The sequence below is a fragment of the Peromyscus maniculatus genome, chromosome 3 (genome assembly GCF_049852395.1).
Source record: "Peromyscus maniculatus bairdii isolate BWxNUB_F1_BW_parent chromosome 3, HU_Pman_BW_mat_3.1, whole genome shotgun sequence".
NCBI lineage: Eukaryota > Metazoa > Chordata > Mammalia > Rodentia > Cricetidae > Peromyscus > Peromyscus maniculatus.
In genome coordinates, this window is record NC_134854.1 from 135,687,359 (window position 1) to 135,709,803 (window position 22,445).

General features: G+C 52.4%; 2 protein-coding genes across 3 annotated transcripts; one reads left to right on the forward strand and one right to left on the reverse strand.

Annotated features, from left to right (window-relative positions):
* Window positions 1-27: 27 nt before the first annotated feature.
* On the forward strand, window positions 28-10,600 carry Creld1 (CRELD disulfide isomerase 1). The gene is made up of 11 exons (XM_006994704.4): window positions 28-378; window positions 548-783; window positions 1,160-1,242; window positions 5,723-5,833; window positions 6,142-6,233; window positions 7,282-7,458; window positions 7,543-7,638; window positions 8,879-8,962; window positions 9,113-9,208; window positions 9,368-9,502; window positions 9,951-10,600. The coding sequence occupies exons 2-11, from the start codon at window positions 610-612 to the stop codon at window positions 10,163-10,165; spliced, it is 1,263 nt and encodes a 420-aa protein (XP_006994766.1). The 5' UTR covers window positions 28-378; window positions 548-609; the 3' UTR covers window positions 10,166-10,600.
* A 289-nt stretch (window positions 10,601-10,889) lies between these two features.
* Prrt3 (proline rich transmembrane protein 3) lies at window positions 10,890-19,811 on the reverse strand. Of its 2 annotated transcripts, none has more exons than XM_006994703.4 (4): window positions 19,149-19,271; window positions 14,595-15,635; window positions 14,253-14,408; window positions 10,890-13,415 (listed from the first exon to the last, which is right to left on the reverse strand). In XM_006994703.4, exons 2-4 carry the CDS (start codon window positions 15,577-15,579, stop codon window positions 11,644-11,646), a joined length of 2,913 nt encoding a protein of 970 aa, XP_006994765.3. In that variant the 5' UTR covers window positions 15,580-15,635; window positions 19,149-19,271; the 3' UTR covers window positions 10,890-11,643. The 2 variants fall into 2 exon arrangements, with proteins under 2 accessions (XP_006994765.3, XP_042129762.2); XM_042273828.2 differs by lacking the exon at window positions 19,149-19,271 and adding an exon at window positions 19,708-19,811 and having other exon boundaries at window positions 10,897-13,415.
* Window positions 19,812-22,445: the final 2,634 nt, after the last annotated feature.

Here is a 22,445-nt window from a genome sequence, read left to right on the forward strand (position 1 = left end):
CTGTGAGAAGGCCCCGCCCTCCTGACTGCGGCGTTGGAGAAGGTGGTACTTTACCGAGGCAGTGGCGTTTAGGAGACTCGGCCCACAACTCCCGGGGCGGGGGCGGGGACTTTTTTTTCTCCTTGTAGTCTAGCCGGGTCTGGATCCTTCCCGGCCTGTTGCAGGCCTTTTCTCCGTCTTCCAAAGAGGCTCTGAATTTGACCCCTTCTCTTCATATCCGGATCCGGGCTCCTCCCCCAGGACCGCCCATCCGGCTTTCTCTCGAAATATTTGGGATCTGACCCTTTCTAATTCTGGCCCCTAATAACTCACTGAGACCCTAAAACCATGGGCTGACGCCTAGCCTTTTGCCAGCGATCCCGGCCACCTGCCCCTACGGTAACGGAGACATAATTTCTCTTCGGGAATTGTAGATTAGGCTCCATTCCCCTCCCAGCGCCTCAGCCTCCAGTACCCCAATTCGTCCTCGTTTGTAATTACGTAGGTCTGGGGCTTTCAGCCCCAAGGCACCTCCGAACCAAACCCTCCCTCTCTTTCCTCCTTACAGCCTGGCTTCTCCAGTGAACCCTCCCCTTGACCTGTATCTGCACGTCCCCAACCTGGGAAAAGATGGCCCCACAGCCCCTAAGGGGCCTGGTCCCATCTCTGCTCTGTGGCCTGAGCCTGTTTCTGAGTCTCCCGGGACCTGTCTGGCTCCAGCCCTCTCCTCCTCCCCTTTCTTCTCCCCGAGCTGAGCCCCATCCATGTCATACCTGCCGAGCACTGGTGGACAGCTTCAACAAGGTGGGTGCCTCGAGGGATGGGCCCATTAGCAGAGAGCAGGGAGCTCTCAATGCAAATCTGCATGGACTCTAGCCCCAATATGGGTTGCTTGCTTTAACTGTATGGCCTTTGGGTAAGGTGCTTCACAGTGCCTCAGTTTCCTGATCAATAACATAAAATAGTGGAATGTTAGAATGTTAGGCCGGGTGTGGTGGCACATGCTTCTAGTCCCAGCACTCGGGAGGCAGAGGCAGGTGGATCTATGAGTTCAAGGCTAGCCTGGTCTACAGAGTAAGTGCCAGGATAGCCAGGGCTACACAGAGAAACCTGTCTCCAAAAACAAAAAGAATGTTGTCAGGTGCTGTACTTGAGCATTCCCAATTTCTTCCGTATCCAGGGTCTGGAGAGAACCATCCGGGACAACTTTGGTGGTGGAAACACTGCCTGGGAGGAAGAGAAGTTGTCCAAATACAAAGACAGGTAAGGTGGCCGGGAGGTGTAGGTCCCAGCTCTTGGTCTCTGCTGATTGGCTGGAATAGATTCTCTTGGGAAGCATTCATTCTGCAGAACAGCAGTAAACAAGGAAACCAAGCCCCATCTTTGTGAAACTCACATTTTAGTAAAGTAGATAAGCAGTACATATCACCTGTCAGTGGAAGAACAGAAATTCAGGTTGGAGGGTGGGTGGGAGGTGATCAGGATGGTCCATTTGAACAGACGCCTCACTGAAGTAGCAGGGCCGACCTTAGTTTCTCTCAAAAGTGGCTGGAGTAGAGTAAGCAAGAGGCTGCAGAAAGGAGTTTAGATTTTGTCCTGAATGTGAGGCCAGAAGAGGGCATTGGACTTCCTGAAACCGAGGTTACAGGCAGTTCTGAGCCACCATGTTGATGCTGGTAATTGAACCCAGGTCCTCTGCAAGAGCAGCCGATGTTCCTAACTGCTGAGCCATCTTTTCCAGCCTCGGGTCTTAAATGAAGCGGTCACTCACACTTAAACCAAGTACAGGAAGCCAGGGCAGCAGGGAGGGGGTGGGGAGGGCAGCTGGGGCTGGCTGGTGGGTAAGCTTCTGCAGTCTACATATAAAGGCAGCATGAGCTAGCAAGACATCCACTAGTGGATACAGCGAGATCTAGTGCTCCCTAGTTGAAATCTGAGCATATTTTGGAGATCATCAGTTGATGGATTCCTTACGGGGCACGAGAGAAAGTAATATAGACCCCTGGCAGTGTGCAGGTATTTTCTGAGGAAGCAAGACTGCAGGGAGGGCGTGGGCAGGGGTGGGGTCAGAAGGTGTGGTGAGATGGCCTCTCAACACCCAGGAAGCCTCCATCTCATCCCAGAGTTCAGGAGAGAGGTAGGACTAGAAGCAGGAATTTGAGAGGCCCTCCAGCTTTTCAAAGCGTCACTGAAAGGAGGGGCCGGCAAAGTGTCGGAGTTCGGCCTGCTTGTTGGATCTTACTGTTTCCGTTCTTCTCGAGAGCCTCCCTGCCTGATCTTGGTGCTGTGGTAAAGGGTTAAACCATGGTTCCCACTAGGAAGGAAAGGGTTTGTTTTTCTGTAACTCTGGCCATTTCCTCGTTTAGGAAAGCGCTGATACCAAGGGCACTTCTGGCTTTATAATGGCTCTGGGTTCTTTTTCTTTAAAAGTTTTTGTTTTATTCTATTATATATTTTTTCGTGTTTTAAATAATTAATTTTTATTTTATGTGCACTGGTGTTTTGCCTGCATGTACATCTGTGTGAAGTGTTGGATTTCCTGGAATTGGAGTTGCAGACAGTTGTGAGCCACCATGTGTGTGGGTGCTGGGAATTGAACCTGTATCCTCTGGAAGAGCAGCCAGTGCTCTTAACCATCCCTCCAGCCCTATTTTCCTTTTCTTTCTTTTTTTCCACTTTTGATACAAGGTCTCACGATGTAGTCACGGCTGGCCTTGAACTCACAGAGATAGGTCTTCCTCTACCCAGCAGTGCTGGGATTAAAGGTGTGTGCCGCCACACCTGGGTTCTTTTTAAACTTTTATCATTTTATTTATTTATTTATTCATTCATTCATTTTGTGTGTGTGTGTGTGTGTGTGTGTGTGTGTGTGTGTGTGTGTGTACGTGTACATACACGTGTACATGTGCACAGCTTCAGGAGTCAGTTCTTTCTGTCCACCCCTTGGCTCCTAGGGATTAGACTCAGGTCCTCTGCCATGGTGGCAGTTACAGCAGGTGCCGTTACCTCGTGAGCCATCCTAGCAGCCCCCAGTTTCTTCTTTCTTTCCTCCTCCTGCCTTACTAAATTACCCTCTCTAGTATGCCCTGTGTCAGACCCTTTCAATACATGATGTAATACATCATGTTTATTTATTTTTAATTCCGTTTGTTTGTTTGTTTGTTTTTTCCAGACAGGGTTTCTCCATGTGGTTTTGGTGCCTTTCCTACATTTTACTCTGTAGACCAGGGTGGCCTCAAACTCACAGAGATCCCCCTGGCTCTGCCTCCCGAGTGCTGGGATTAAAGGCGTGTGCCACTACAGCCTGGCAATTTTTTTTTTTTTTGACAAGGTAGTATAATTAATTTTTATGTTATGTATTTGTGTGTATACATGGTTGTGTTTGTTCACATATATATGTGGTGCACAGTATGTTGACTCCAGGTGTCCATTTTATTTATTTTAATTATTTTATTTTATGTATATGAATGTTTTACCTGCGTGTCTGTAGACCACATGCATACAGTGCCTGTGGAAGCCAGAAAGTGTCAGATCTCCTGGAACTGGAGTTACAGGTAGTTGTGAGCCACCATGTGGGTGCTGGGAATTGAACACGGGTCCTCTGGAAGAGCATCCAGTGCCCTTAACTACTGAACTCTCTCCATCATCCCATATTTATTATTATTATTATTATTATTATTATTATTATTAATCATTACTATTTTTCGAGACAGGTTTCTCTCTGTAGCCATGACTGTTCTGGAACTTGATCTATAGACCAGGCTGGTCTCAAACTCAGAGATCCAGAAATTCCTCTGCCTGAGTGCTGGGACTAAAGGCATGAACCACCATGTCTGGATGTCCCACATTATTTTTTGAAACTAACTTGATTATTCTGCTGGATTGGAGACAGGTCTGCCTGTCTCTGCCCCCTCTCTACCCAGTGCTGAGTTTACAGACAACCATGCTACACTTGGCTTTTACCTGGGTGCTGGGAGGCTAAACTGAGGTTCTCATGCTTGGTGGGAGACACTTTACCAAGTGAGTCATCTCCCCAGGCCCCACGTCGTATTTTACATAATAAAAATTCTGTTTTTGTAATATAGTCTCATGTAGACCAGGCAGCCCTCCAGCTTACTGTATAGTTGAGGATGACCTTGAACTCCTGATCTCTCCTGCCTCTTCCTCCCGAGTGGTGGGATTACAGGGGTGAGCCACCGCACCTGGTTTGCATATTCATTTTTTAAAATTGTAAAATACACATAAAAGAACTTACCAGTCTGGGAATGTAGCCAAGCTGTGAGAGTGCTTGTCTTCCATGCACAGTACCCTGGGTTCCTTCCCTAGCACCTGATAGAACCAGGCATGGTGGTGCATGCCTGTAATTCTAGCAGTGGGGAGATGGAAGCAGAAGGTTAAGGTTGGACCTGGCCACATAGCAAGTTCAAGACCGGTCTAGGCTATATGACAAAACAAACAAACAAACAAACAAACAAACAAACAAACAAACACACCAATAGGGACACTTAGTACATTCTCACTGCTATATAACTACCACTGTCTACTGCCAGAACTTTTATTTATTTATTTATTTATTTTGTTGTTGTTGTGGCACAGTTTCCCTATGTAGTTCAGGCTGGCCTCTAACTCAGTGACTCCTACCTTAGCCTCCAGAGTACTGGTGTATGCTACCAGATTTGGCTTTAAAACATATTCGTCACCCAAAAAGAAATCTTGTACCCATTAAGTAGCTCTTCCTCATCGCCCCTTCCCGCATGCTCCTGGCAGCTGCTAATATGCTCTCATCATGCAGAAACCTGTGTGGATTTTCTGATTCCTTTGAAGTCTTACATCATCATGTGGCCTTTTGTGCCAGGCTCCTTCCACTTAGCGCAATGCTTCTTCCGTAGCTCATCCCTATTGTGCGATCTGGGCAGCACATTACTTCATTCCTTTTAGGGCTGATCCTATCCCACTGAGTGGACACGCTGCATTTTCCTTCATTGGTTGATGGGCAGCTGGGTTGTTGTCTACCTTTTGCCCGCTGTGAGCATTGTGGCTGTGAGCATCTGTGCACAAGTGTGTGTGTGTGAACAGCTGTTCTCCATTCTTCTGGGTGTGTGCCCAGGCCAGGACTGCTGAGTCACGGGGGCTCCACTTAACCGACTGCACCGTCTTGCACCCCCACTTACAGCACAGAAGGGCTTCTGGTTTCTCTGCACCCTTGCCCGTGCTTGGGAGATCGGATATTTGCAGGAGGGGTGGGGGTATTCCCCTTGGTAGTATTCTAACCCCACCCCTGGGAACCCGCCCCTTGGAGTCCCGTGACATCTCCTTTAAAAATACCATAATGTGATTTTAGTCCTATCTCCCCAGCGTGGCTGTCCCAGGCCAGAGTCGGGAACGGAGGACTCGGGATTTACCGGCAGAGGTGTTACTGTTTCTGTTTGACAGACGAAAACAAAAAGGAGTGTGCCCAACACGGGGGTGGGATGTCGAGGCAGGAGAGCTCTAGGCCGTCCCGGGTGACATCATGACAGCCTGACTAAAGTTGTGGGGGGCCAGAGGTGAGGAACGAAAACAAAATCTCACATCTAGCTCCTGACCTGGGCCTGTCTGATTCCCAGAGCCAGTGGCCCTTCTGTTAGTAATGCCCCATGGCCTCTTCCTTGATATTGTCACAGTGTGAGGGAAAGTGGAGGGAGCTGGGGGGCAGGTGGGTGGAGTGGAGCGTGCCCCTGACGCCCCGGTCCTGTCTGCTCAGTGAGACCCGCCTGGTGGAGGTCCTGGAGGACGTGTGCAGTAAGTCAGACTTCGAGTGCCATCGTCTGCTGGAGCTGAGTGAGGAGCTGGTGGAAGCCTGGTGGTTTCACAAGTGAGTGACGGGGGGGGGGGGGGGGGGGGGGGAGGGGTCCCTGTCGGGGGCTGACACAGGCCCTGGTGATACGTTTTTTTTTACTGTCTTCCACACCTAGATCTAAGGACTTGGTGTGGGTATCAGGCCCCCATTCTGGGCCTATTTACCCCTCTGCCAAGTGGGCAAGGGGCCTTGGTCACGTGGTGTCTGGGACACATGCCCACGTTGGGCTGAATTACAGATTCAGTAAGAGGTAGGAGTAGGCGGCCGCTCGGACACTGTCTCAGCTCCCTCTCTCCCCTTCACCTCATCTGCCCCTGCCTTAGGCAGCAAGAAGCTCCAGACCTCTTCCAGTGGCTCTGTTCCGACTCCCTGAAGCTGTGCTGCCCCTCTGGCACCTTTGGGCCCTCCTGCTTGCGTGAGTCTTTCCTGGTCCTCTTTGGGGGTGGGGGGCAGACTGCTGAGGCCAGGGAGCCAGGCCGGGCTGTGTGAGAGCAGGGTTACTCGGGTAACATCTCCAGTCCTGTGCCCTGGCCTGCCTCTCAGGCCTGAAATGAACAAATGGGGTCAGGCTGGGAAGTGAAACACAGGGCTAGCCTGGTGCAATGTGGCTGGTATCAGGTATTAAATAAACGTTGCCCCACCCCTGCCTCCTTCCTTCTCGTGTCTGGTCAGACCTGGGGAGAGGCGGGCACCTGCCCTGAAGCCCCCATTGTTGGTGCCTGTTCCTCTCCAGCCCCAAGGCAAGGGCTGAACTTAGTATAGTCCTGTTGTATTATTTATTACTGGTGTTGTTTCTGTTTACGGTGACAGGGTTTTATCTGCGTGCCCAGGCTTTGAACTTGTAATAATCCTGACTGAGCCTTTCTAGGTGCTGCTGGAATTGCAGGCACACGCCGCCATGCCAGGCTCCTAGCCCTCTTTAGAACTACTTCTCCAGTAAATGGGTAAAGGGCTAGGTGCTGGAATGACCAATTCAGCCGTTAGGAAAGATTTATCAGATGTGGTGGTGCGTGCCTGGAATGCTGGTACTCAAGAGGATGTTCAAAGTCTATTCAGATAAATTATCTGGACTTCCTGAGGAGTCCATCTCCAATACAAACATAAACACTGTGTGTGTGTGTGTGTGTGTGTGTGTGTGTGTGTGTGTGTGTGTGAAGAATATTTGAGTTTGAGGCCACCCTGCCCTACATAGTGAGTTCTAGACCAGCTAGGGCTACAGGAGTGAGAACTTCTCTCAAAAAAAAAAAAAAAAAAAAAAAAAAAAAGGTAAATAAAAATAAAAATAAATGAAAAGTTTACCAAATTGTTTTGCAATAGGCTATTTCATATAGCTTATGACAGAATATGTGGATATTAAAATTAATTTTCCTTTCCAAGAAATATTTAGGACCATGTAGAAAATTATGTTCTTTCGGATGACAGTGTTGCATCTAAGAGCTCACCCAGTTGATGTCTGCCCACAGCATGTCCTGGGGGCACAGAGAGGCCCTGCGGTGGCTACGGGCAGTGTGAAGGGGAAGGGACTCGAGGGGGCAGCGGGCGCTGTGACTGCCAAGTCGGCTATGGGGGCGAGGCCTGCGGCCAGTGTGGCCTTGGCTACTTTGAGGCGGAGCGTAACAGCAGCCACCTGGTATGTTCGGGTAGGTAGCCAAAAGGTGTGGTGTGGGGCAGGGGCAGCCGGGATACCCGTCTGCCCGTCCTCATGCCGTCTGCTTTTTACCCAGCGTGTTTTGGTCCCTGTGCCCGCTGCACGGGACCGGAGGAATCCCACTGTCTGCAGTGCAAGAAAGGCTGGGCCCTGCACCATCTCAAGTGTGTAGGTAAGTGGGGAACGCAGGTGGGGCCTGGACTTGGTGCCATCCCATTCACATGGAACCCTCAGCCTGGCTGGAAGGGCAGCAAGCCGGGGCTTTACAGCGCAGAATGACCTGCGTGCCGTGGAAGATGCATGTCCAGACCCAGGTTAGCGCAGGCCAGTGACGGATCAGGAAGGCCTTCTTGGAAGAGGTGCTACTTTGGCCAAGTCTTTTTTTCCCCCCTCCAGTTTCTTGAGACAAGGTTTCTATGTGCAGCCTTGGCTGTCCTGGAACTTGCTCTGTAGACCAGGCTGGCCTCGAACTCCGAGAACCACCTGCCTCTGCCTCCTGAGTGCTGGGATTGAAGGCGTGCACCACCCTGCCTAGCTCACCAAATCTTACAAAAACACACCAATAACAACAACAGAAACCTAGAGTGGGCTCAGCAGTGAGATGACTCAGCAGTTAAAGGTGCTTGTTGCCAAACTGAAGACCGGAGTTCAATCCCCGGAACACACGGTGAAAGGAGAAAGCCAACTCCAGCAAGATGTCTTCTGATTTCCACACGTGTGCTGTGGTGTGAATGCACCCACACACATACGCATACACATATATGCAGGAAAATGAGAAATAACTGTTTTTTTTTTCTTTCTTAATGATGAGAATTTAAAGCCAGCTATGGTAATGCATGTCTTGGATTTAGCACTGGTATGGTAGAGGCAGGAGGATTAGGAGTTAAAAGTCCTCCTTGGAGGCATAGTAGTTTCAGGCCAGCTGGGGCTACAAGAGACCCTGTCTCATAAATTAAAAATTTTTTTTTCTCATATAACAGTCCTGATGTGAGTGGTTCAGGTTAGCAGTGAAGCTCTGTCTTGTCCGTCACTCAGGGATCCAGGTCCCCTCTATCTGTGGTCATCCCCTTGAATATAAACCCCACGGATGATGCTGAGTCACAGCCGCCTCCTGCTTCCCATCTCAGCACTCAGGAAGTGAGAAGGGGCTGATTGTTTTAAGGCTAAGGTAGAAGGTAGATGTCACACCCATCTCCATCCTCATCCGAGGGCAGAGCTTAGCTGCAGGGCAGACTGACTTGAGTCTCTGGCTGGGCGTTGCTCGTCCCGCTGCGTGATTACTTCAGAGCCGGTTGTCAGCTTGCAGCTGCTACCACGCCTGTGAGCAGAGGCAAGTCCACTCCTGACAGTCCTGCCTCAGTTTCCCTGCTGCTCCTGCCAAGTGACACTCCCACCCTTTGCCCTCTCCACAGACATCGATGAGTGTGGTACGGAGCAAGCCACCTGTGGAGCCGACCAGTTCTGTGTGAACACCGAAGGCTCCTATGAGTGCCGAGGTCAGTGTCCGCTGCTGAAGGGAGAGGCTGGGATGGAGGAGAGGGACAGGAGATGTCGCTTCCTCCAAACTGCTGCCATCTCTGGCTCCAGAGCCCTCAGCTCCCTGAGGTCACCTTTGCCTCCCCTCCCCTCCGCCCTTTCCTCTTCAGATTGTGCAAAAGCCTGCCTGGGCTGCATGGGAGCAGGGCCAGGCCGCTGCAAAAAATGCAGCCGTGGCTACCAGCAGGTGGGCTCCAAGTGCCTAGGTGAGTCTCGTGCCAGTGGGGGCTGGAGTGTGGGAGAGGCAGGGAAGGAGGGTGCCACATGAGTCCCAGTGGGAGTGGAATGCAATCTGGGGTGCCGAGTGGGGAGTCACGCCAGTCCACACTGACTCCTTCCTCTCTTCCGTCCCTCCTCCGCCGCAGATGTGGATGAGTGTGAGACAGTGGTGTGTCCAGGAGAGAATGAGCAATGTGAGAACACGGAGGGTAGCTACCGCTGTGTCTGTGCTGAGGGCTACAGAAAGGAGGAGGGTGTCTGCATGAAGGAACAGATCCCAGGTAAGCAGGGAGGGTGGGAGGCTGGGCTGGGCCGGGCCGGACCGTAAGGAGAGCAGACAAGCACCTCCTCCAGGCTCCACTTCACTGCCTCCCAAAGAGACCACCCAAAGAGGCTTCACTGAGCCCTGGTCCCTGCGTCTGTTCTCAGGGTTGGCTTTTGAGACTGCATTTCCTCAAATCCCAGGTAGAAAGAGAACCAGCACGTTTTCTCCTGTCCAGTGGGACCAGTCTTCTGCAAAGCCTAGGGCAGCCCCTCCACCTATCAGCTTCCTTCAAGCTTAGGGTGGCAGGGTCTCAGCCGCCCCTGCGGAGGCTTTCTGAATAGTGAATGATGCTGTGTGCTTGGTGCCCGAGGTGGGCTGGGCAGCGGTGATGAGTGTGTGGGGGTTGTGGGCAGCGCCGGGCACTGCCAGGAATAAGGCACTGACATGTCACACCTCCTCTGCAGAGCCGGCGGGCTTCTTCGCGGAGATGACGGAAGATGAGATGGTGGTCCTGCAGCAGATGTTCTTTGGTGTTATCATCTGTGCCCTGGCCACACTGGCTGCTAAGGGGGACTTGGTGTTCACTGCCATCTTTATTGGTGCCGTGGCAGCCATGACCGGGTACTGGTTGTCAGAGCGAAGCGACCGTGTGCTGGAGGGCTTCATCAAGGGTAGATAATCCCTGCCACCACTTACGGGATTTCCTCCCACCCAGGATGCCCCCAGAGGTCATATCCCTCTCCTGCTGGACACCTGGGGCAGTGGGGTTTCTCTTTGAGACTGGGGTAAACACCCTTTTACCTGCCTTACTGAGCAGCCCAGGACCCCATTAGCCCTGGGGGTTAAAAAGAAGCCCTGAAGCTGATGCCATGAGAACCTTGCCTAGGGGCCTGGCAGGCATTACAGTGTGTGACGTTCAAAGACAGTTTCTTCTTAGGGAGGTTGCGGGCTTTGGCCCCCGCCCAGGACAAGAGGTGTCCCCTCAGGGGTGGGGCCACCATAGCCTCCGCCAGGTGCATGCTGACAGCTCCTGTGTGTATTCACCTCCCACACCCCAGCCACTGACTTATTTATTCATCTCAGGAAATAAAGGAAGGTCTTGAAAACTGGACAAGCTTCAGTCTTAACTACCCATCACTACTACCTCAGTGAAGTTTTCCACAACCCTGAGAATTTAAGGGCTGCCAGGATAGAGAAGTGGTGGGGAGGGGCTGGAGAGCTGGGTCACTTGTTAAGAGTACGTGTTGCCTTTGCGGGGGATCCAGGTTCGATTCCCAGCACCCATGTGGTGGCTCACAACCATCCATCCTGCAGTTCCAAGGGACTGGACTCACTCATTCTTCTGACCTCCTTGGGTACCAGGCACACACGTGGTACACACATATATGCAGGCAAAACATTCATACACATAAAACAAATCTACAGACTTTTTTAAAATTAAAAAACAGAAGTAGAGAGAAGAAGAAAGATTACAGAGGAACCAGCTTAGGAATTGATCTTTCTGGGTTGAATACCAGCTGTCATTGCAGGACCCAAATAATGCAGGACACCTCCAAACTTCACTTTCTCATTTCTGAAGTGGGCAGAATGCTTTCCATTTAGGCCTAATGTGGGGATTGCAGGAGATGGGACTCCACCACAGCAGACAGGTTTTTAGTGCGATAGTGGTACTGTTCTTACCAAAGCCAGAGGCAGCCTTCCTCAGAAAGGTTCTTGGTTCCTGTGGGGAAGGGCTTCCTGTCTCTCCTGTAAGGGTGTAGGATCCTGGCCTGACCATCGGGAGGCATGAGCCTAATCGGAAGGGTGTATTTCTTTGGCACAAAGAGGACAGTCAGCCTGGACAAGTGAGGTGCATCTCTCCATTTTGGGGAATCGGGAGTACCTGGTCCCTACTCCCCATGATCAAACCATGCACGTCCACCCTGTATTCCGTGTAACTCACAGCCTCTGTGCAAAATATCTGCTGAAAAAAAGGATAGAAATATTCAAAACAAAACAAAAAAAAAAACGAGTCTGGTGAATTCAAGCCCGTCTGTCCCCGGGAGCTGCAGTCAAGTGCAGGCCCCAGAAGGCCAATTTTTCAAATGCTCAACTGTTTTGGCTCGGCAACTTCATGTGGACCTTGAGGGGAGCGTCCAGGTCCTCCCTGGCAGCCGCTCAGAGCTCTATAGTGTCACTGGATGCGCTGTGAGATTCGCTGGCCTTGCTGCGGGTCTGGCTCTCGCTCTGAGGCTCCCCGGCCCGGGCAGGCGCAGGGGCTGGAGTAGGCGCTGGCAGCAGCTGCACGGTGCTGGGCAGCTCATCCAGGGGCAGGCTGTCCACGGACGACACCCCGTGACGCCACGGGTTCCAGCTGATCTTCAGCGAGCCCTTGGAGAAGCTGTCCAGGGAGCTGCCCGAAGTCCCCGCGGCCGCCGCGCTCACGGGCGGGTCCACCACGTGCTGCGGGAGCGGCTTGCGCAAGCACACCTCACTGAGCGAGCGGCAGCGGCCTCGGAGCAGCGAGGCGCCCGCGCCGTCGAGCTCAGCGTCCGGCTGGCTGCCGCGGCGAGGCCGCAAGGCGCCCCCTGGCGGCGACGAGGCCAGGCCACGGAGGCCACAGCGGTGGAACACACTGTCTCTAACCAGATGCTCCCGGAAGAGGGCGGCGTCGATGCTGCGGCTCAAATTGATGGGCGAGGGTGGCCGCAGATCCAACTCGCTCAGCGACGGCGCGGGCCCCACACTGCAGCGGGACATCCCCGGGCCACCTGGGCGACCGCGACCCAGCGATGCAGCCGAACCCCAGGGTCCGGAACCAGGCGTGGCAGGAAACCCAGCTTCCGCAGCATTGCGAATGAGGCTTTTGCTGATGTCCAGGCCGCCTGTGGCCAGGCCACTGGGCCCCGCATAGCAGTTATTTGGTCTCTCGGGTACCTCGCTTTTGCCCGTGGGCGCGGGACACGCCAGGCGTAGCAGCTTAGCCCAGCAAGCGTGCTCTGTGGGCGGCCTGGGACGGGTGGCAGCCAGGGCGGCCAGCGCCAGAGCCAGTGCCCAGGTCAGCTCCAGCAGGCGCAACCAGAAGTGCACACCCCACCAGGCCCAGGAGAAGCGACCCTCCCGGCCCGGTCCTGGGTACAGCCAGAGTGAGGCTGCCAACTGCAGACCACTGGCCAGCAGCCCCAGCGAGCCCGCCACAGCCAGCAGCCGCGGGCCTGGACTGGCATCCCAGCCCCGAGGACCTTCCAGCAGGCGGCGACGGCAGAGGCAGAGTGTGCCCAGAGCCACGGATGCGCCCCAGGCGCAAGACAAGCCTTGTGTCAGGAGGTTGAGCACAGGCCTGGTGGAGAACAGATCTGTGGCCAGCAAACCTGCGGCATGCACTGGTGCCACAACACCCAGCAGGAGTGGCTTCTGCAGAGGCTGTGGCAGCCCGGCACCCAGGCCCAGAAGGGTGAGCGCCGCCAGTGCAGTGAGCAGCAAGGGGAAGGGCAGGTTGTACAGCACCAGGCCGGCACGTACTCCCAGCCGCGCCTGAGAGCCATAAGGATCGGTGAGCATGTAGGCAGATCGCAGCCCTGAAGCTACCAACACCAGCACGGCTGCCACTAGTGCCAATCGGGATCCCGCCAGGGCAGCTGCCAGTGTGACCAATGCCAATAATGCTGGAAGCAGGAAAAGCACCCCCACCCCATAGACATGAAGCTCCCAGGAAAAACTCAGCACCCGCCGCAGGGGTCCCCAACGCAGGGGAGGTGCGGTGGCATTGGCTGGGGGGCTAGAAGCTGGGTCTGGAGCCATGGAGCTGGCTGAGGGCTCCGGAGCGAGTGGCTGGCCCAGGGCTCTCTGTGTAGTGACTCTAATAAGGCCACGCCGAGATGTCGAGGGGGCCTGGACAGGGGGTGCTGGAGGGTGGCTTTGTGGGCGACCCGGCCATTCCTCGGCTTCATCTGCAATAATAACAATATTAAAAGGGTTCCTTGGGAAGTGCTGTTGAGAGCGGGGTGCGGAGGCCCATGCTTGTAATAGGAGGCAGGGGCAGGAGGATCAAGACTCTAAAGCCATCTTCAGCTACATAGTGAGTTCAAGGACAGTCTAGGCTACTTGAGACCCCCATCTCAAACAAACAAACAAACAAGAAACAACAACAAAAGGACCCCAAACAGACACAAAGTGCTTTTGATTTTTCCATATTCAAAACTGTAGTTAGTAAATTAATTATCCAAGGACATCTGTCGGATGAAGACAAGAGCACCTGCCACAGTCATGACCAGGGCACAATGTCTAGTTTGGTTCCCACCGGCTAGCAAAGACAAGACGGATGTAAACTTCCTTCCTTTTTTTTTTTGGTGGTGCTGGGAATTGAACCCAAGACCCTCATATGCCAGGCAATAAGTCTACCTACCACTAAGCCGCATCTCCAAGCCCTTTGCATTTTTTGATTTTGAAACAGTCTCACTGAGCCTTGAACTCAATATGTAGTTCAGGCAGGTCTCAAACTTGAGATCCTCTCGTCTCAGCATCAAGAATGCTGGGGGTTCCAGGTGGGATGGAGAATGGCCGCACACGATAACGCCCGTGTTGCTCAGAAGAGCATCCTAGCTCAGAAGAGCCAGTGTCTTCCCCTGGAGTCCCCAGTGAGCACTGGTTGATTTTTCTCAGCCACTCAGAGGAGGGCCTAGCCGATTCCTTTAGGCAGGTAAGTGCTTTTCTCCATTTAGCCCCTCTGGCCCATCACTAAGCACAGGTTCTAGGTTACCCTCCCTCACCCCTGGCCATGGCCTCACCTGGCTGCAGGGCCCTCACAGGGCTTTCTGTTCCATTTGCAGCTGGAGCAGAGTTTGGCAGATCAGGGACGAAGGACCTGGGGGTTCCTGGAGCCTCCATTGCTCCTCGCACGCGCTGTGGGGAGATGGGGTCTGCTCCATTCATCGAGGCTATTGCTGAAACGGCAAGAACAGTCACCACCTCTCTGACTCTCCAGTGTTCCCCCAAACCCGGTCCCTCAGGAGGAAGGCACCCTCACCCTAATTGGTCAGAAGGAGGGAAACGACACCCAGAGTTACACCTAGCTGCCTTGGACCACCGGTCCTCACAACCCCACTCAGCCCCGTCATGGTGGTACCTACCTGGTCTTAGCTGCCCATCAGAAGTGTCTGAGGCTGAAGGTGGTATGGGCTGGGGTGCTGGGGAGTCTTGTCCTCCAAGGAGGTCAGTCTGCTCAGGTTGGGGTCCCAAAGAGCTGACTTCCCAGGTATCTCCAGCTCCAGCCTTTTTGGGGGGCTCAGCGGGCAGACCCTCAGGAAGAGGAAGGCTTCTGGCCAATGCCAGGTCTAGCTGGGCTCCAGGCTCCTGAGTGGATGCCACCTCAGCTGGGGATGCGGAGCCAACCTCAGGGGCTGCTGGATCCTGCTGGGTGAGTAGGGGGCCCTGGACAGCCTCCTGGAAGCCCTCTTCCTGCCCACCCTGCTTTCCCAGCACAAGCCTCCTCACAGCACCTGTTTCAGGTACCAGCGTGGGGGGAGAGCCCTGGTAGTCCCAGGGGGAAGCCTGTGTGATGGGGGTCTTGGCGTTGGCCACTGGACCCTCATTCCTAGCTGGCTGTTGTCCTGTTGGGCCCCCAGGCTCCTGTGGCGCAGTGGCAAGTGTGGCTATCCTGAGTTGAGGGCTGGGAGATGTAGCGGTGAACGTGAGATGGGGTGTTCCCACTGGGTGGGGGGCTGGTGCTTCTGGCCCTGGAAGCTCCTGTGAGTCGTGAGATCCTGTCCAGCCTTGGGAGGTAAGCCCTCGGGCCAGCTGGAGGTCATCAGTTACTAGGAGTCTTTCACCCTGGACCCCGGGCACTGCTTTGGGTCCACGCAGGGCTGGTCCTGGGGGAGAGTCTGCAGGCCTCTTGGGGCCATCAGCAGGGGCCTGGGGGATGCCACTGTGCCAGGAACTCTCATTTCTCAGCTTCTCCCAGAAGAGGTCAAAGGTCTGCGGCTCTGAGGGGATCAAGTGGGGTTCTGAGTCCTCAAGTGGTCTGGGAAGACCTCTGCCCAAGGCAGGGCCAGCTCCCAGGCAGGGCAACAGCAGAAGGAGACGGCATACAGAGCCTCGTGAGCTAGGGGCCATGGTTCAATTCGGTGCCTGAGTGTAGAGCCGTGACGTCTAGACCTCACTGGATAAGCCTACAAAAGGGGAGAGAAAAGACAAATAAGAGAGATGGAGTGTGAGGGTTGAGGGGTCCCTTGAATGAATTCTTCAAGGGGCTGATGGGAAATAAGAGAAGCACTGGTAACAGCGTCACCCTGCTTTCAAAGTTTTTAAAAACTGGGTCTCTGCTCACATCATTTGTTTTGCTTTCAAAACTTTCTGACTCCCCATTGGTCTTGGAAGGGAAGACAAGTTCTCTTCCTGGCCTTCCAAGGCTGTGACCATGCCAAGTGGCTCAGCCCCTGTCCAGCACTCAGTGGGCCATCCTGACGCCCAGCTCCCTGGTTCTGCTCCCTCAGCATGGAATGCCTTCTCCTTCACGAGATGAAATTCAAGTTTTTCTTTAAGAGTTCAGTTTTTTAGACAGGGCCTACGTAGCCCTGGCTGACCTGGAACTCACTATGTAGACCAGGCTGGCCTTAAACTCACAGAGCTCTGCTTGCCTCTGCCTTCGGAGTGCTGGGATTAAAGGTGTGTGCCACCAGGCCCAGCCTTTTGAATATTTCTTAAACTATATGTATAATATATATATATATATATATATATATGTGTGTGTGTGTGTGTGTGTGTGTATAATATTTACACATATAATACTATATATAATATATAATAGTTGTATATATAATTTGATGGGGATGGGTGAAGACATTAAGTGCAGTGTCTGTGAAAGCCAGAGGAGACTGGCGGATTGCCTGGAGCTGAGTTAGACACATCTGTGAGCCGCCACCTCAGTGCTGGGTACTCGACAAGACCAGTACTACTTGCTCTGACTGGCTAAGCCATCTCTCCAGTCCCTGAAATCAGGTTTATTTTTTTCCATTTATGCATTTAATTAAGGGGGATATCTGCCACAGCCAGTGTGTGGAGAGCAGGACTTGTGGGAGTCAGTTCTCCCCTTCCATATCGGTCCCAGGGATCAAACTCAGGTGGCTTGGCAGCAAGCCTCTTTACCTGCTGAGCCTTCTTGCCTGCCCTGATAATAGATTTGCCATGGCCCACCTCTGATAAAAGAGAAAGAGGAAGCCAGGCGGTGGTGATGCACACCTTTAATCTCAGCATTGGGGAGGCAGAGTCAGGTGGATCTCTGTGAGTTTGAGGCCAGCCTGGGCTACAGAGCGAGATCCAGGACAGCAGCACTGTTGCACAAAGAAACCCTTTCTTGAAAAACCAAAGAACAAAAAGAGGAATGTGCCCCTGCCTTTGAGGAGGGACCTGAGTTGGAATCCTAGCATCGTGTCTCCTGGGTGGGTTACTCTGCTTCTCCGGCATCGTGGCTCTCTTATCTGTAAATGAAGCTAACGAGAGTGTCTGCCTCAATGAATTCCTAGGAAGCATAAATAATGAGAGGGTCAGACCCACAGTAAGAACTCCAGAGTGGGCCCATCTCCTTCACCTTTGTCTAGAAGGCCTCCTCCCCCACACCTCCCTTCAGTAGTTGAGCAAATAAACTGAACAGACCTGGGGATAAAACAGTGAACAAGATTGAAAAGACGGCCTTCTCCCCAATGTGGAGAGACCATTCCAGACAAGATAACAAGAAATGATTTTAAAGTTAGGGGCCAGTGAGACGGCTCAGTGGATAAGGGTGCTTGCTGCCAAGCCTGATGATCTGAGTTCGATCCTTGATCAGGACCCACATGGTAGAAAGAGAAAATGATTCCCTTGGGTGGTTTTCTGACCTACACACACACACACACACACATACATACACACACACACACATACACACACACACACACACACACATGATATATATATAATTTTTTTAAAATGCTGAAGTTTAGCTCTTGAGGCAGAGACAGGAGGATCTCTGTGAGTTCAAAGTCAGCCTGGTCTTCATAGCTAGTTGCAGGCCTGATGCATAGTGAGACTCTAAAATAAATGAAGTTCAGCTTTGAAGAAAATAGTTTGATAAAAATAAGAAGGATGAAAGTCACCACAGGGGGTGCCAGCAGAGCCCCTCTGAAGCGGCAAACTAAACGCCGAAGGTGAGATGATAGAGCCAAGCATCTGAAGATCTGAAGGAAAAGCATTTGGCAGAGGGAACAGCCTATGCAAAGGCTGTAGGGCAGGAATGAGCTTCGTGAGCTCAAGACACATTATCCTACTGGGCGGTTGGTGGTCAGCAGGCGGGGGCTGGACTGCCTGGGCCTTTGTAGATCATCACAGGGACTGGGAAGCTTGGACGTGACGAGGTCTAAGTAGAAGAGTTTTTAAAGAGAAAGAGGTCCACACTCATGCCCAGGGAAGACAGGAAGCTAGCTTGTCAGCATAGACACTGCTCACTAGGGAAGCCTTCTGTTCCTGGCTCTCCATACCCCAAGGACAACACCCCTTCTATACCATCTCCTGTTTGCCACCAGCCTGGGGCTCCTGTCTCTTTCCTGTACAGTCTCGGTCCCCGTTCCTGAGTCCATCCTTAAGTAGGCCAGGGAAGTAGGAGGGGCCAGCAGTGGCCAGCCAGCTGAGGGCCAGCTGTGTTAGGACAAGTGTGTGTTCTTTTCCTCCTGGATACAGCCACCTTTGGTGGCTCAGACACTTGGGGGAAGCCAGTTGGTAACTCCAGATACCCTTCCTGCGAGCGTCCCAGGCTCATCGGAGGCAGTCATGGGCAGTTTCAGGGGATTCAATGGACCTCTTGGGAAGAGCTCCAGCTTTGATTCAGACTGCCTTTAAGCCTTGGTAAGGTCTCTCTCAAACATCGACTAAGCCCTAGGTTCTGCTCATGGCTCAGAGGAGGGGCTGGGGACCCATAAAGTCCTCACTCAGTTCTGAGGCTGGGACTGAGGTGTGCTAAGGAAGGCCTTGGGGCCCCTGCGGTGGGCGCAGGTGGATAATAATGCTCTGTGTCGAACTGTTTGCTCACTTAGGCTCCTGTTCTAAACCTAAGTACCCATACAATACTTCCCATACAAGGTGCAAGTACCCATTAGACAGGAAAGGAAAGAGGGCAACCAAGAGCCAGAGAGGTCGAGCAACTTGCCCAAGGTTGCACAGCCGGACGAGTACATGTACTAGAGATACTGAAGCACAGAGGACTCATCTTGCACAGGAGCTGTGTAAGCTTTGCAGAGGAGGAGATGGCTGAGCTGCTGGGCCTTCAGTGAATAACATGCCATCTGCCTACCACCCCCAATGCAAGAGATGTGGGCGCCTGCAGTCCAGGCAGGAGCTCGCCCAGCATTGGGGTCCCATGGCTGGACAGGTCTGAAGGGAGGTGAAATCAATCAGCGGCAGAGACTAGGTGAGAAAGGAGGGGGAGGGGAGGCAGAGTGGCCTCCGCAGGACAGTCTGCAGGAGCTGGTCCATCTCGGGTTACCTCTCTTTCCTCCTCCTCCAGCCTCATTCCCCCTGGCTCCACGCCTTCCCGCAGTGTCCGGGGTCGGGGTAGGTACCGTGCAGGTCCCATGCCCGCGAAGGGGGCTGTAGGCCTTGCTCCTTGCCTTCCTGGGTCCCGCCATCGCCCCCTCCCTCGGTCAGCTCCTCACCTGCGCGCTGCACCCGCAGCCCCGCGTTCACCTTGCGCGCGTCCCTGCAGCCTCTCCCGCCGCCGCATCCTCGGAGATGCTCAGGCTCGGCCAGCAGAGCCCAGCGCTGCCGATCTCCTCGCCGAGCCCGCCCACAGGAGCTCGGGATCGTTAACCCTTTCCTTTGGGGATGGACTCTGCCCACTGTTCCTCGCCGCCCCTCTCTCACACTGCGCCGCCAGCCGCTGTCAGAACCCCGTGGGAAACCCTGAAGCGTCCCTCCCTGCTAGAGCCAGCTTTATTTGCATAACCTCCTAGACAAGGAACTCATTTCCTCTGGATTCCTACAGGCATAGGTAGATCCTGCCTACAGCCTGGCGTATCTTCCAGGCCTTTCCCGGGGCATATTAAATAAAACTGAGTCTACACTTTACTAATTGCTCTTATAACTTGCCTTTCCCCCTATAATTTCACAGTATATTCTGGCACAGTTTCCAAGTAATTGTCCCTGGATCCAATTCTTCCTTTCTTTAATTTTTTTTTTAGTGTGTGTGGGGGGGAGGGGGGGGATCCTGCATACCATATCACATCTGTGGAGTCAGTTTTCTCCTTCAGCCATATGGGTCCTGGGGATCGAACTCAGGTCTTCAAGATTTGGGGCAAGCTTCTTTACTTCCTGAGCCAGCTTGCCTTCCCTAGATCTCCTTCATTCTTGTCTTGGCTGTGGTGATCTACAGCATGTGGTCAGCTGATCATGTAAATTTCTTCCGGCCTTTGTGGTTGGATACCACACTGTCTTAGTCACTGTTCTTTTGCTGTGAAGAGACACCACGACGGGGCAACTCTTATAAGAGAAAGCATTTCATTGGGGGCTTGCTTACAGTTTCAAAGATTTAGTCTGATATCTTCGCGGCAGGGAGCATGGCAGCATGCAGGCAGACAGTGCAGCAGTAGTTGAGAGCTGCATCCTGATCCGAAGGCAAAGAGAGAGACTCTGGGCTTGGCATAGGTTTTTGAAAGCTCAAAGCCCACCTCAAATGTCACACTTCCTCCAACAAGGCCACACTTCCTAATCCTTTCAAATAGTGTCACACCCTATTTTTTTTAAAGATTTATTGATTTATTATGTATACAGTGTTCTGTCTGCATGTGTCCCTGTCCAGCAGAATTGGGCACCAGATCTCATTATAGACGGTTGTGAGCCACCATGTGGTTGCTGGGAATTGAACCTCTGGAAGAGCAGTCAGTGCTCTTAACTTCTGAGCCATCTCTCCAGCCCTAGGAGCCATTCTTATTCAAACTACCACAGATATCTTGTTTATCTTCAGCCTCTGTCACTAGCAGGAGAAATGGAGAAGACCCAACGTTTGCATCCCACATGGAACATATGTGGGAATCTAGCAGAGACATGGTTAGAGCCGGGGTTCTGCACATTTTCACGTCTCAGAGACACTACCAAGTGCTCCAGGTCCTTCTGTGCATAATTTCTTAATTCCTACTACTCATGACTGTTGGCATTCTGGCCCGTCCCTTGGGGACCTGCCCTGCATCCTGAAGTCCCCTTTAAAAAAGATAACTCCCCCTCCCTTCCCTTCTCTCTTTCTTCCCCACACCAAATGAAACTATTCACTGAGCACTGCCTGCATGGAGTCTCTGTCTCTCACTCTCCATGGGGCATGATGGCTCCAAACTCACCAAAGCGGCCCCCCTACTCCGCATGCCTATCATTGCCTATCATTACAATGACTATTTTCTTTTTTTACTCCCTCAATGCTGGGAATTGAACTCAGGGCCTCATGAATGCTAGTCAAGCAATGTACCGTTGACCTCTATCCCAGCCCTTCAAATGGCCACCATTACACTGAATTCACTCAGGGAAAGCCATACAAAGAATGCCTGTGGTCATCAGAAATGGTGGGGAGACATTTCCTGTTGATTACTATTCACTAAAATGTTGGTCATGTAAACTGTAAAAACAGTATGGACTGATTGTTTTTTGAGACTGGAGTTTTCTGTGTTGCCCTGGCTGTCCTGGAACTCTGTAGATCAGGCTGTCCTTGAACTCGCAGAGATTCATCTGCCTCTGTGTCCCTTATATTACTATTCAAATATTTTATATTGTAAAAGAATTCTGTTCCACAAATTAGAACTACTGTTCTAGTTAGGAAAACTTTTCTGAGAACTAAGAGTGCTGGAATTAAAGGCTGGGCACACTGATATTTATTTAGTCATTCTCCATATTCCTGCTGACTGATAAGTAATCAATCAGGTGGCTTAACAGCCATTTTCCCTTCTGGGCACAGTACTACAATGAACATTCCAATTCATGGAGGCTCTGAGTTGTTGACGATAGATCCTGGATGATCTGATTTGGATCCACCCATCCATCCACCCTCCCACCCACCCATCCACCCTCCCTCCCACCCATCCATCCATCCATCCATCCATCCATCCATCCACCCATCATCCACCCATCTACCCATCCATCCATCATCCATCCATCCATCCATCCATCCCACCCATCTACCCATCCATCTATCATCCATCCATCCATCCATCCACCCTCCCTCCCACCCATCCACCCATCCACCCATCTACCCATCCATCCATCATCCATCCATCCATCCATCTACCCTCTCACCCACCCATCCATCCATCATCCACCCATCTACCCTTTATCCACCCATCCATCCATCCATCCATCCATCCACCCATCCATCCACCCTCCCACCCACCCATCCACCCATCCACCCATCCATCCATCATCCACCCATCCACCCACCCATCCATCCATCATCCACCCATCTACTCAACCATCCATCCATCCATCCATCCATCCATCCATCCATCCATCCATCCATCTATCCCGTAGATACTCAATAGCAACGGGTGTGACTCTCCATTTAATTTCACTTGTCTATTTACCAATATTCCACACACTATGTACTTTTTTTGCAATCAGAAAAATGATGGATATCACTTTTAAAAAGAAAAAGGCCAGCTAGATGACTCAGCACATAAGGTACTTGCCTGATGACCTTAGTTTGATCCTGGGGACCCACATGATGGAAGAACCAAACCAGTTCCCAGAAGTTGTCCTCTGGCTGCCACATGAGTGCTGTGGCATGAGCATGCTCCCAATAAATAAATAAAGTAATAAACACTTTAAAATAGTGGTGGTGCACCCCTTTAATCCCAGCACTCGGGAGGCAGAGCCAGGCGGATCTCTATGAGTTGGAGGCCAGCCTGGGCTACAGAATGAGATCCAGGACAGACACCAAAACTACACAGAGAAACCCTGTCTCAAAAAACAAAACA

What these genes read in the sequence shown, in the direction of transcription:
- Prrt3 (XM_006994703.4), bottom strand. Translation starts at nt 15,579, where the DNA reads ATGGCCCCTAGCTCACGAGGCTCTGTATGCCGTCTCCTTCTGCTGTTG. An exon ending in TGATGGGCAGCTAAGACCAG is followed by an intron (nt 14,409 to 14,594) that starts GTAGGTACCACC and finishes TTGCCGTTTCAG; the next exon opens with CAATAGCCTCGATGAATGGA. An exon ending in TGTGAGGGCCCTGCAGCCAG is followed by an intron (nt 13,416 to 14,252) that starts GTGAGGCCATGG and finishes TTATTATTGCAG; the next exon opens with ATGAAGCCGAGGAATGGCCG.
- Creld1 (XM_006994704.4), top strand. Translation starts at nt 610, where the DNA reads ATGGCCCCACAGCCCCTAAGGGGCCTGGTCCCATCTCTGCTCTGTGGC. An exon ending in TTGTCCAAATACAAAGACAG is followed by an intron (nt 1,243 to 5,722) that starts GTAAGGTGGCCG and finishes CTGTCTGCTCAG; the next exon opens with TGAGACCCGCCTGGTGGAGG. An exon ending in CATGAAGGAACAGATCCCAG is followed by an intron (nt 9,503 to 9,950) that starts GTAAGCAGGGAG and finishes CCTCCTCTGCAG; the next exon opens with AGCCGGCGGGCTTCTTCGCG.